This window comes from Colius striatus, chromosome 12, assembly GCF_028858725.1.
Source record: "Colius striatus isolate bColStr4 chromosome 12, bColStr4.1.hap1, whole genome shotgun sequence".
Classification (NCBI taxonomy): Eukaryota; Metazoa; Chordata; class Aves; order Coliiformes; family Coliidae; genus Colius; species Colius striatus.
Window position 1 is genome coordinate 11,637,546 of NC_084770.1, and position 13,785 is coordinate 11,651,330.

The following is a 13,785-nucleotide window of genomic DNA, read 5'->3' on the forward strand; positions in this document are numbered from 1 at the left end:
GATGCTTGCAATGCATCATTATTAGAAAAGCAGTGAGTGCTCTCTCAGAATAGAAAAACAGGATGAGCTTTTTAATATCATTAGAATCCAAAGGACATTTTTGGAAGCTAAGTCAATCGGGCTCATCTATCTCATACTCCCAAAGGCAATTAATTCCTGTTCATTTGACTCATCCAGAAAACCTTTCCAGAAGAGACCAAGGAATTCTGCACACAAAAATGACTGTGCTTCAGCCTCCAAAATCGAAAGAGCTTATGCTCTAACACACTGTCACAAGAAAGCCACGTTTAGAAACCACAGCAAAGTTTCATACTCAAGCCAGCAAGAGCTGAGACTGCAGGACAGGGTCCCAGCCCAGAGGGAAGCCAGGCTCACTGCTCCACGGGCAGCACACCACTGTGCAGAGAAGCTCTGCAGCTCCCTGGGCCTGCTTGCCCTCGGGGCAGCAGAGCCAGCAAAGCCCATGCTTGGCTGTTGGGAAGCAGCCAGGCAGGACCGTGCAGTGGGTGACAAGGGTGCTTGATGAAGCAGCAGATGGATCAAAAGCAAATGACATACTCTATAAGCAGATCAGATTTTCAAGCAGTGCCCCAGGACACATCAACTGAATAAAAGAAATAAACCCACAGGGTACAGCCCAAACCCAGACGTCTGAAATCCAGTCAGCACAGCACCAGAATACCCACAGTGATAAACAAAACATCTCATTCCACACCACCAGTACCTTAATCTGTATTTTAAATACCATCTTTAGCACTGCTATCTGGAATTTGAGAATACATCCTAATATGCCAATTATAAGATCTGCCCCTGATAGACAGCATTTCTGTTATTTGTACTAACGGTGAAGAACCGAGGGAATGGACATCTGTAATGCAGTCATTCAGCAAGTGTATAGGCAACCTTATGCAATGATCTTTTATCTAGTTTATTAAATGTGCTTTTCAGTCAGCTCAACATCTAATGCCAAAATTTCATCAGGAAACACCTTAGTAGCCAGTCATCATCTGTTTAACTTAACGTACTAATACAAGAAATAGACATATTGCACATCACTAAACTTTCACACATACACACACACTTATCAGCATCCTGTTTATAGCAATTTATTTTCACAAATGAATTTCCTTTTCCCTTCTCATAATCTTCACATTTTCTGAAGGCACAACACCAAATAGGCAATGTAAAATGTACTTCCTGTAGAAAAGTCTATCGTCTCCTCAGAGAACAGTTTGGCAAAAACCACTCGTTTAAAAACTCAGGTTCCAAAAGGAGCCTTCAAAGAGCATCAGAGAACACCACCAAGATTAGAAACTACTTGAGGTGTGTGCACTTCTCCTGTGTGACACACCACTTAACCTGTAGTAAACCAGGACTTCTTCAGGAAATTATAAAAGCAGAAGTAGTAAAATCTCTTTTTTTTTTTTAATCAAGTTTTAACGATAGGACAGAGTCTGTAGGCAAAGCTCCCAGAAAGAGCCAGACCACCATCTGGCTCCGCCACAGAGCAATGACAATTCACAGGAAACAAGTATCTAACCAGCACTCTGAAATCAAACGCTGGGTTGATGCTGTAAGACTCCGTTATAGCTACGCACACACATCCGTACGTTTCCTCCTTCCTTGTACACAAATATACTCTTTTAAACGTTGAGACAAAGGGGAAAAATAAATCATTTGATGCATTTTTCTATGCTTCCCTGTCATGCCTGTTACCAATCAGTGTCAAGAAATATCTTATGTATCTTATGTATCGTTAGCACTATATAATACATATAATACGTTTTGTTTTCACACATGCTAATGTCTCCAGTATGATAAATGCCTTTTTAAATCCTGCACTTACTGTCACGCTGCAGACCCACTTCAATTTGACAGTGACTCCTGGACATAACATGTCAAGACAAAAATAAATACCACTGTGATGGCAAACGTTTTAAAACTCTTAGAACATTAACACAGTGGTACCTGAAAGACTTTTTAAATACAACAAAAAAGACAATAGTTAAATAGAAATCTGCCTCGACATAGCCATAAAACCTGCACTACATTTTGTGAGATCTGTACTTGCTTCTGCGAGAGCAGCTCCTAATCTTTGAACATGTCAAATGTTGCACTCCAGCCCCCATCCATACCCTTTAAAAAGTCCATGCTGCTATTTTAAGCAAACATCCCCTCTGGCTGTACATAAGCAACACTGTAATTCCCAAACAATTGAGGTAATTATAAAAATGAATATCATTTATTGTTGTTTTTTTTATTACTATCATGTCTGAACATTTGCTTTCATACAAAAGTCTGATTTTCAGCATTATGCTTTCCAAGGGCATCCCCTCCACACCAAGGGAGATAAAGATGTGCTAGGAATTGTGCAAGAGTTTTTATAACAATCTCCAAACCCACAAGAACTCCATAAACAAGATTTTGGTACAGAATAACTGCCTGGCATTTTAGAGAAGGGGAAAAGGGCTTTACACATATTTTCAGTTCAATTTTATTTATTTTTCTTTAAATCGCATCTGACCCAATGCAAGAGGGGGGATTAAAAAAAAGGAAAGAAATCATCACATTATTGTATGTTACCCTTCAGCAGTCTTTGGAGGAAATCAGAAACCAGGTTGCTTTCCCCAGCTCCCTCCCTCACTCAAGCCAGTCAGAGCGGCTCCTCTCCCTGGAGAGGGGGGCTCAGCAGCCACTGAGGGTGGTCACCAAGCGTGTGCTGCCCTGTCACAGCCGTGGCTTCCTGAGCAACGTTCTGCTGAGGTCCTTCACCTCTTCGGGGCTGCTGACCCTCTCATAGCCCAGCAAGGCCATGGGCTGGTGGCAGTACTCCTCGACCTGCTTGATCTGCTGGTAGCTGAGTGCAGTCCTCCAGGCGCTCAGCGCCTGGGTGGCATTCCTGGCCGACACCACAAAGGGCTTGGAGGAGTAGCCGGGGCCGCTGGTCATGTTGAGGGCAAACTTCTCCATCTCTGGGCTGACTGACAGGTTGACAAAGCCATAGACCTGCCGCAGGGTCTTGATGGGCTCAACCACCAGATCCTCGTAGCGCACAGCCATGTAGTTGCCCTGGAGCCAGTCAGGGGGGTGCAGAGCAGTCTGCAGGGTCTTGGCCATGCTACTGCAGATGACCTCCATAGCACCCAGAGCATGGTAGTCTGAACCGCCACCCCCCTCCTTCTTTCCACCCAGCTTGTGGCCGGCATCGAGGAAGGGCATGCGGTGGATACGGGGGTCCCGGCTCCTCACCACCTGCAGGCTCTCCCGGATGAGGCCATGCCGGGACTTGATGCGGGAGCTGGCGACGGCCCGAGGGTCCCGCACCAGGTGGATGACTTTCAGGTCCAGGGTCGGGTCTCGCATGAGCGGGGCGAGGACAGCCAGGTCAAAGACACGCACGCCCTTGATGACCAGCGTACGATACTTATGGCACTCCTCCTGGAAGCGGCTGAGGCGCTGCGGGGGACACTTCTTGCACACCCGGTCATCCACCATGCCCACCACCTCCTTGCGGTAGGCCGGGCAGAGGGGCGAGGAGCAGATGACCTTGTTGGTGGACGCCCCGAAGATGCCCAGCGTGGTGAGGTTCTTGCCGGCGCCCGCCGTGCTGTAGAGCTGGAAGACTGAGAGGTCGCAGCGGTACAAGGAGCTCAGCATGTCGCGGGCCGCCCCTTGCAGCGAGACGGCGTCCCCGGGGTACAGCTTCTGCCAGACGTGCCACACCGGCTCGTAGAGGAAGAAGACCTCGGGATTCTGGTTGAAGAGCTCCCCGAAGAAGGAGGACCCCGAGCGCCAGGTGGTGAAGACATAGACCAGCTGCCGCCGGTCGCCCGCCGGACCGCGGCTCCCGGCCGGCTGCGGCGGCGGCGGCGGCGGCGGGGGACGGTGGCGCGGGGCGGCCGGGGGCTCTCCGCAGCGCCGCGGTTCCCGCCGCCACTTGTACTCTAGCAGGTTGAGAGCGGCGAGGAGCACCAGGAGCGCGTAGCCCAGGCACAGCGCCAGCGCCTTCCGCCGGCACACTTTCATGCTGGGCGGCTGCGGGGCCAACTGTTGCTCAGCGCCCCGGCGCCCCGGGGCCCGCGGCGGGCAGCAGGGCGCGCCGCCCCCGGCGCCGTCTCCCGGCCGGCCCCCCGCGCCCGGCCCGCATGGCGCAGCCGCCGCGACGGCCCCGCCACCGCCCCCGCCCCGCCGCTGCCCTACTTAGAAGCCGGGCGGCCACCCGCGCTTCCTCCGCGCCTCCATCGCCGAGCGGCCGCGGGCGCCGCCGCACCGCAGCTCACGGCGGCCGCCGGGGCGAGGCGGCGCCGCGCTCCTGCTCCGCCCCGCAGCGCGGCCGCGGGGGCGGGAGCACGGGGCGGCGAACTGGAAGAGCAGCCCGGCCCCTGCGCTGCGCCGCCAGCGCGCATGGTGCCCCCGCCCCGCGCCGCAGCGGAGACCGCGGCCGGGCCCCCGGCGGTGCGGCTCCGAATGGTGGCGCCCACCCCGCTGGCGAGCCCGGCCCGTCCCTGGCCCTCAGCCCCTCCGCCCGGCATCGGCTGCGGCGCTTCCCCCCCACTCCCCGGCCACTGCCGCCTCTTCGGAGCGCCCGCATCGCTCGGTACCGGCCAGGCCGGGACGGCACCCGGCCACGGCCCGACAGGCTCTGAAACGCCGCGTCGTGCGACGGGCGCTGCCCCGGGGCGCGGGCTCCGGCACCAGCTACGCCTCCAGACGGCGAAGCGGCGCCGGTAACGGGAAACATGACAAGCTGAGGGGAAGCCGTCACAAGGCCTGAAACGGCCAAGGGCGCAGTCCCCGTCCCCTCCTTGGTAACTGGGTATTTGCAGAAACTCGGGTTTCTCAACGCTCCCTCAGTAACTTATCCAAAAACAATATAAACCCCCAGACTGCATCTTGCTGATGCAGCTCAGATAGAAGGATGTCTCCTTCCGTTCCTAAAAACAGCTTCACAACGCCTGCATCTCCTCCGAGCTGCCACCGCTCACCGGCCGTTGCTGCCCCTGAGCTCGGGGCTGCGGCCGCCGCCTCGGCTCTCGGGCGAGGTTTCTGCTCGGGACAGGAGAGGAACGCGTCTGCCCCAGGGCCAGGGTTCCCCACCCAGCCCCGTGTGTGCCTGGTGCGAAGCGAGAGCTGAGGCTGTCCGTGCCTGAGGCGGGAGAGTGGACGTTATCGCATACTAGAAGGGCTTTTTCGCAACTTCTAGACGTACAGGCACAGCCTTGTCAGGCGTGTAATGTAAAGCAGTGGTGCAGGTCGAGGCAGCGCAGATGCTTTGAAGAAGAGACTCGGCCCCAGAACGCACCCTGAAATGGTACCGAGACACAGCCCAGGTGTGGGAGCACAGCCTTGGGCAATGCCAAATAACACTGTTATGTCCGGGCATTTTCCCAGAGGTTCCTCCCTTCCCCAGGCACGGGGAAGCGCGAGTTACAGAAGCAGTTTAAACCCTCTTTTTTTTCTAGTGTTTTCTTTACCTTGAGTGCCTTTCCCCCCATCCCCCGGGCAGGTAGGGACCACTGTGTTTGGGCAGGAGGGAGGAGCAGCTGCTGGAGGACAGCACCTGGCTCAGGCACAGACTGATCCCTCTGTGATGGATGACGCTGACAAAAAGTTTTTTCCTGGAACATTTATTTTCTGAATAGCACAGATCCAACACTGCAGCACACACTTTTACACTCAGTGGATAAAACACAAATTCATCAGGTGTGTATCTTATCTGTTAGCACTCTAAAAAAAAGAAACTCAAACAGTACAATAGGGCAAAGGAGCTAAATATGTAAGCACTCTTTCTATCCCTTATCAAAAGGATTTCTGTACTCCTCCCAGATTTTCTACAGGGATATTAACAGCCAAGCCACCTCTACCAAAAAGCTTATAACATCCACAGCAGGAGGACTCTGCTCTTCTCTGCTTGCTCCCCCAAGCCACAAAGCTTGGCAGGGCTGGGCTGAGAAGCAAAGCCCTGCTCCAAGACACCCCCTGCCACTGCCACCCCCATCCCACTGCCCTGCAAGATGCAGCCATTGAATCAGATGCAACGAGGCAGGAGAATCATTGCACAAGCTGCCAGTGACCCTAGGAGAAATATTAAAGTGTTACTGTGATTTTTCACATTGGAGTAACTTGTTAAGAGCAGAATTGAAACAACTACTAAATACTTGAGAAAAGTCCATACTTCGTCAAGTATGGGAGAGGGAAGAGGAAGCCATTTTTACCTACAGTGCTCCAGAGGAAGCATCTGAAGCCACATTCTGCAAAAATAACTTGTAACTACTCGGCAAACTGAATGCAAAGTTTAAACCTGATGAGCTTAAAACAATTGACTTGTAACTTTTTAAATAGTATCTAACAAAAAAAAGGATACAGCTCTGAAGCACCTTGCAGCATAAAACTCTGGCAGTTCTTTTTTTCTTTAGTCTTAATCCTTGAGTTCTTCACATAAAGGACTTCAGGTTATACCCCTTTTATAAAGGTACAGGATCAAATATTTACTTGGCTTTACATGCTCACTAAAGATGAAGTGACCTTCACTCAGCTAAAGCAGAAATATTTACTTTTAATTTTGGAATGGTCTGTACTAGCATCAATTAAGCTATATTAAGCGATTAGTAACAACAGCAGTACTGAGACACCGTGGTAACACAGTAACTTCCACCAATTTTGTACTGCAGCACTAATGCAATAAGAGACACTACAGGGAACAAAAACAATTTATAGCAGTGAAAAAAAATCATTAAAATATCATGAAGTTCAAATTAATCCCTTCTCTCCATTCACTTGGTTGAAGGCAGGTATGAAATTTTGTACAAGAAACCACCTACAAAGCCATCTCCAGTTCTTACACAATGTAAAATTTTGTAAGTAACAAAAGATAAGCAAATGTGAACTGCAAGTACAGCATTTGAAATGGCAAAACTAATCAGTAAACCCAAGTATTAAAAGCTGTAATTGGATCTGCACCTTCCCTGCTGTTACACAGCAGTTACATCTCCCTGAATCACAGAGTGTACGAGTACTGGCAGTTACACTGCCTTCATTATACTGCTCCACCTCTACCTAGGAAAACATGGGTCCAAGCAGCTGTTTAATTTGACCTACCCGCTGCAAAATGCAATCTTGTTTTTCAAAACCAAAGTTATATATGTATTTATTCTGTGCAGGTGGACCCAAGCACCCACACAGAACCCAACTGAAATCAATCGGGTTCAGTGCAGCTGCAATATTCGATCCTCCCGAAACAAGTTTCAGACCTGGTAGTCAAGTTATCACTTCAGCAACTCAATATCAATGAATATTTAATAAGTTCATATGGAAAAGATTTATGCAGCCAACTTTCAATTCATACTAAGTTGGGTGGTTTGGCCTTCTTTAAAAATCATCTACACATTTGATGCAAAGTATAACAAACACAGACAGCAAAAAACCAGCTCACTCACTCTGCAGATGTGTCGATGAAGCTGAGGCACACTATTTCAGACCATGGTCATTGTATACAAAGAACTCTCTCCAAGAGATTCAGAAATCTGCTGCTGATTCTGCAGTTTGGGATTTGAAGTATTTGTTGCTGAGAGTAAGAGTGCAGGCAGGCAAGAGCTGCAACGGTGAGCTCTTGGCTGTGCTGCAGGCTGGCAGGAATCAGGTATTCGTTCGGTAAGGCACAGCAGTGTGTGCAACCAGAGCAATGGACTGAAACAGTAATTTTAATTCCTGTAAGTAGATGAAAAGTTCACACAACCCCCTCGAGTTTAAAAGACAGATTTGCAAAAATGCACAGAGATTGTACCAAAGAAGCAATCATCTCCTCTCAAGTGCTAACAAAAATCATCATCAGGCAGCTGGCAGTTAAGAACTTCTCTTGGATTCGGCGCTGAAGAAAAGAGAAGTGGACTATCATGGATTAAGAAGAAACATAATAAAAGAATGTGATGGGGCAGGGGTTTGTAACAGCAAGTCCGGGGGACAAGATTGTCACCAAAGAGACTTGGTAACTTACACCACTTGAAGAGCTACCTCCATGATTTCTACAGCTGCCCCCAAGCTTAAAGGAAAAAAAAACCCTGCTAGGAAATGGAGGCCCAAGTCAGTGAAACGCTTAAGTATTTGCTTAATTTTAATCACAGCCTTAAATACTACTGTAGCCAATAGACAATCTCATTAAAATCAGCACCATAGATTAATTATTTTATATCTTGTTAGATAATTTCTAGGGTAAAGTGTTTTTCTTAGCCTTTGGAATATGGTTTGGGGAGTATCTCAGGTGGTTCAGCTTCTGCGTGGTCTTACCATTTTGGCTATGTGCAAAAACAAAAGAATAATAACTTCAGTGATAAGAGCCACAGTGTGTGAAAGAGGAACATACTGCAGCTGAACTGATACTGCCCTGCACAAATTTGTTCAGTTACTTCAGTGTACATTTTCCACCCTCTATTTTACTTCAGGCCAGTCTAACTTTGGCTCACTAGTTTCAGTACATTAGATCACTCATGTCAAATAATAAAACTTTCCTATCCTCAAAAAGTAAAATTCACCATTAAAAAATAAAATTACACCCACACATCCCCCCAATGTTTATTTCTAGGCCAGATACACTTTTAAAGGATACATCGTTTGCTTTGATAGAGCAGAAAAAGAATGTGTCTCTTGCTGTGCTTCTAGTTAGACAATACAACCCAGCCACCCCTCAGATATAAATAACAAGGCTGTATTTACTTCAAACTCTGCAGCAAGTAATGTATAAGGAGAACAGTAAGTAACTGATTAAAAAAAAAAAAAAACCAATTTAAACTGAGGAAAGCCCCCTTTTTTTGCATTTAATGCTTAAACATTTTATGTTACATACATTTTACATTTAGTAATTATGATTTTTCACATGTAATATTTAGACAACCCAAATTCTGACTAGTTGAATGATTTATTCCCCCCACAAAGAAGTGACAGTCCCAGACACAATTCTCTGAGACTCCCCCCTAACATGCTTTCATTTAAGCAACGGGGCTGCAAAAGGTTTGATCCTTACTGGAATAACTCCTGACTTGATTTTTTTTTTTTTATGCTTTGAGACTTCTTTTCTCATGTTCACAAGGATGGAGTGAGCAGAATGTGAAGTTTTTCCTGAAGTAAACCTCAGCGAGACTTTATCTTTTAAAGCAAACTATTTTTGGATGAAAGATCACCTAGCATGTGGTAAGTTCAGGGTGTTGACTAAAAACTCCTGTATTTAGCCTCATCTATTCAGAATAAATATAAATGCTGAATTCCTCAAACAGTGCTCAAAAATGAGGTTCTAAACTAAAGCACAAGGTATACATCACAAAACATGAACAAAGCTTACATAAAATTGAGTAGCTGCCCCAACTTGGAGAACTTTCAATTTTGAATCAGCACTAAAGATAGGTGAGAAAATTGGCACAGTAACATACAGAATTGCAGCTGTTACTATTTTGCACCCTTCCTTTTAGTCCTGTGCATAACTTCTAACAGCTTATTCAAAATCTCCTGCAGTAGTCGCAGCTGATTCCCCTCAATTAAGCGATGGGTGCAGCCATCTGCCTTCTGAAGTACTCATTCTCTCTTGGATGTTCTTTCTGAACTGTGCTGCAGAAGCAGCTGTCACGGACCCAAATTAAACCACTTAGTTATAAACCAAAAATATATAGCCAAGTGGACAACCTATCTGTAAGCAATCTGTTCCCCTAGTCACTCGCCCCCGCTTCTCCTTTAAATTCACCTCCAGTTGCATAAGTGACTTTTTCAATAATTTCAATAAATATTTATAAATTCTTATTGTGCAGCTGAAGAAATTCCAGAACTTTATGAATGTCCTGAGGACACTGCAGTGTAGTTCAGTCTCTATCTGAGTTTTATTAAAATTAGAAATCTTTTCTCAGCTGTTGTATAACTTGTTTATGTTCTAAAGGAAATTAAGAGTAATTCTACTTTTATAACCACATACCTCAAAACAACAAGCAACACAGCATTTCACATCAAGAGCTTCCAACCTTTCAGTAGGTCACACAGAAGAGCTACCTCAGCCATACACATAACTATAAACCTCTATTCTATAATCGGTTCAGAAGGCTCATTTCCAGTCTCTGAGTCTTTCTACTTCAAACAGTGTGGTGTTAGCTCTCACAGTTATCTAGTACGTGAAAAAATCTGGCTAAATCATTGCTGAAACAAAGGTGTACCTTTTTAGCACAGCTAAAAGGATGGAAACTGGTATCCACCTCCAGTGATGACTGGTGAAGACCCTGATTGCTGGTAATGACTTTGAAAGCTGAATTCTGAGCACAGGCTGACTCCCTGATCCATCTTCCACAAATCCAAATTGCATGCATGGATTTCACTCTCCTCTTCCCATAACAGCTGGATTTTACACCCAGAACAGTGTATCGTGCAGAATTAGCCTATTCTGACAAGCTAAATCTTTTCATGAAAAAGACCTATTCCATAGGCCTTACACTTACCTTTTCTTCCTACTCACCTTTCTACAGCCACACTCACACAAGTTCCAATGAGCGAAGTCTCAGACCTAGGTCCAGCCTCAAAAACACAAGCAGCAAATAAGAAAGGGATTCCACACTTGTTTACAGGCAACCTCTTAACAAGGTCTCAAAAAGTAAAACGTGGTTTATATTTAAGGCAAGCAGTTACAGGAATTACTCCAATCCACACAACAGTAAAAATATATTTGAGAGTAAGTAGGTCCGGGGATATCACAACACATCATGTTCCTTGACTACGTGCTCTAAATAAAGATGGTTAGTGATCTGGACTTGTATTCTCTCCCAAAATAATGTTCTGGGCTCTAACAAGATCAAAAGTTCATATACCTACCTTTCTCATGTTGTGGCAGCATCTAAGGTCTTTCCTCTTTTTGGTCTTCCACAGATGTTGCACAAACTAAATTACATTGGAGGCAGTTGCTCCTCTCAGATTTGACTGAAGGGTTCAAGTGTCATTGTAGAAAAAGGGAGAGGGAGAGAGGCATAGGCAGAATTAACAGCTCACTGCTGGTTAGAGAGATGGCCCCAGTTCTGTACTTACTTCCTTCCATGCACCTCATCACATAAACCTGCCTACCCTGTGCTTGTCCACAAGGAAAGTGGTCGAACAAGTGCTGGAGCTGGTGGCGGGAAGGCGACAGGAGAATATGGACAGAGTGAAAGTCAGTGGGATGCAGAGCACAGCACTGATTCAGCCCACTTCATCAAAACACGTTCCAAATGAAAATACTGTGGACGGAGTTGCATGTTACAAGTGAACTGTTTCCAAAAATGAGGACTATCCTGCTCATTGTCAATCCTTCTTCCCTGTACTGAGCCAAATCCACTCAATAAACCAGCAGAACTCGCTAAATTCACTAAGGTGAAAACATGCAGACAAAAGAGTGTTTTCACTCAATGAAACGAACTAGCTATTCACAGGGCACAAAAGGCAGCATAAAGGACATCAAAGTAAAAGGACAGGAGGCACAGGGAAGGCAGGAACAAGACCCGTGGCCCCACAGCAGCAACCACCTGTGACATTGGCCCAGCCGTAACACATAGCCTTGTAGTACAGCATGACACGGGCTCTGTTTCCTTCCCCTTCCTGGAAAACATTTTTGCTATTGAAAACCTGCTCATCATCTCAATATCCGAACTGTTCCAAGTGGGAGGTTTTCTTTGTTCACAAGATTATAGAAGCAGCTACACAGTGTGCAGCCAATGCCTCACTAAGGAGCCTCCGAGAAGCACAGAGGTCACTGCTGACAGTAGCACAGCAGCGGCTATTCCAGTTCAACAGAGGCAGGATTCATGTCAGCCAACAGAAGAGCTGGTGAGGCCAAGGAACGGCCCTCAGTTCACATGCACTAACATCACTCTACTCCAGGTTAAAAACACAACCGTTTCTGGATTTCAGCAAACTGACAACTTCATTGTTGCCGTGTCATTTGGAAATTTTTCTGCATAAAATTCAAAACGAAAAGACAAAAAAGTTAACGTAAAACTACCATTTCCTCTTTAAATAACCACAAACAGAAAACTTTCCAGGTTATGACAGTTACACAGTAAAATATCCCTGTGCAAGTTTACACATCAGCAGCGACAAACAGAACAGGCTTACCCATGAAAACTGACTGTGCTGACAGAAGCAGGTGGAGGAAAACATAGTATGCAATTGCTTAAGATTTCTGCATCCTACATGGGAAAAATACACACGGACAAAATTCAATCAGCATTTTAGTTACAATACCAACAAGAATGGCTTACAAACTGAGGAGCAACACTTACAGCAGCGGCATGAACCAGCAGGAGACTGAAAGTCTTGCAATAACTCATACAGCAATGAGAAGAAAAAGGAATTTTCAACTGCTACTATGAGCTGCTTAATAAAATACACATTTATGAACTCAACAGCCTTATTTGGAAAAGGCAGCTCCTCAGGGTTTGACTGCTAGTGTCAGGTTTGTAATTTGATCAATCTCATGATACTGAAGAGCTGAAGAAAAGAATTTTTAAATTCTCATCTAGATTATTCCACCGCTGCTGTCTTCAGCTGTAGAGAATTCACCTCACTTGGTAGACATCTCTAACTGCCCCAAGATCTACACTTTTCAACAAAGAAAATGCACAGAAGGTACTGACCTTTAGTAAAAAGGTAGCAATTCAAATATTCCCAAAACTACTTTTACCTTAATGTAGCCAAATGTATGTGTCCTCTGGCATGTATTCAGTGTAGACCCACAATAGCTGAAAAAATGTCTCACCCCAAATTCCTCATGTGGCTGTCTGGAAGTACGGCGAGCCAGCAATCTAAAACTAAATACAAAGTTAATCCATTTGCAGAAACACAACAACGCTTCTAATTTATATTTATTAAGAGCATTAATTCCACCAAAAGTCTGTAAATGCCAGGGAAGAAAAACCCCACAAGCAAGCTACCTAAAGCAAAGACACTCAAAACAGATTTGCCATTTTTAGCCAATTTTGTTTTTCTCATCATGAGATTCTAGTTTTTAAGTCACATTACATTATCTCCTTCAACAGACTTTCCCTTTACAGGCACAGTTCAGAGACAGTGCTATTTGATTTTCAGCATGCCAAGAACACATCTCAAACACTGGCTGATCCCTGAGAACCCCCTAAGGACAAAACTGGATTTCCCATTTTAGTGCCCCATAACTTAAATGTCTCAGGCAGTACTCGTGCCAGAGTGAAGGTCTGATACCATTTTTACAGTTTCAGCTATAAAACCTGCTTCCAAAAAGTCTTAAATAAAACTAGTACAAACGTGAAAGCTATCCCAATGGTGGGGATGATTCTGAAGTTGTAACTGAAAAAGCAGAGTAGTTTTACATACAAACAATTAATACAATAATCCAGCAACTTCAAAGGCTCGACATCTGCAGAGCTGCTATATTAGTACAGAAGGTGATCTGTAAATGCAGAAAACAGGAGTACATTTGGTGTCACTGGGACAGATGAACTCACATTACGGAGAGTTGCGATTCTAAATATATGCTCTGGAAAACATAATTTGTTACCCTGGTTCATAAGTGGTTTATTCTTACACTTCAAAACCTTCAAGTGGGAGGCAGGGGGGGAGAACACATGCACAGTACCTACTGTCCAAATAACAACCTCACATTGACTTTCAGAAACCAAGTCTTCCTCAAATTGCAAAAAAATATACGCAGCTGGGGTACAGAGAAGTCAAAAGGAAGTCACAGACTTTAAAAAAGGCAGTTCAAATATAAACACTTCTGTAACACTGGTAAAGAAAGACTTTAATCATCCAAAG

General features: G+C 45.7%; 1 protein-coding gene across 1 annotated transcript; it reads right to left on the reverse strand.

The window, feature by feature from the left end:
* Positions 1–2,214: 2,214 nt before the first annotated feature.
* Positions 2,215–4,107, reverse strand: CHST2 (carbohydrate sulfotransferase 2). The gene has a single exon (XM_062006056.1). It carries the CDS (start codon positions 4,024–4,026, stop codon positions 2,728–2,730), a length of 1,299 nt encoding a protein of 432 aa, XP_061862040.1. The 5' UTR covers positions 4,027–4,107; the 3' UTR covers positions 2,215–2,727.
* Positions 4,108–13,785: the final 9,678 nt, after the last annotated feature.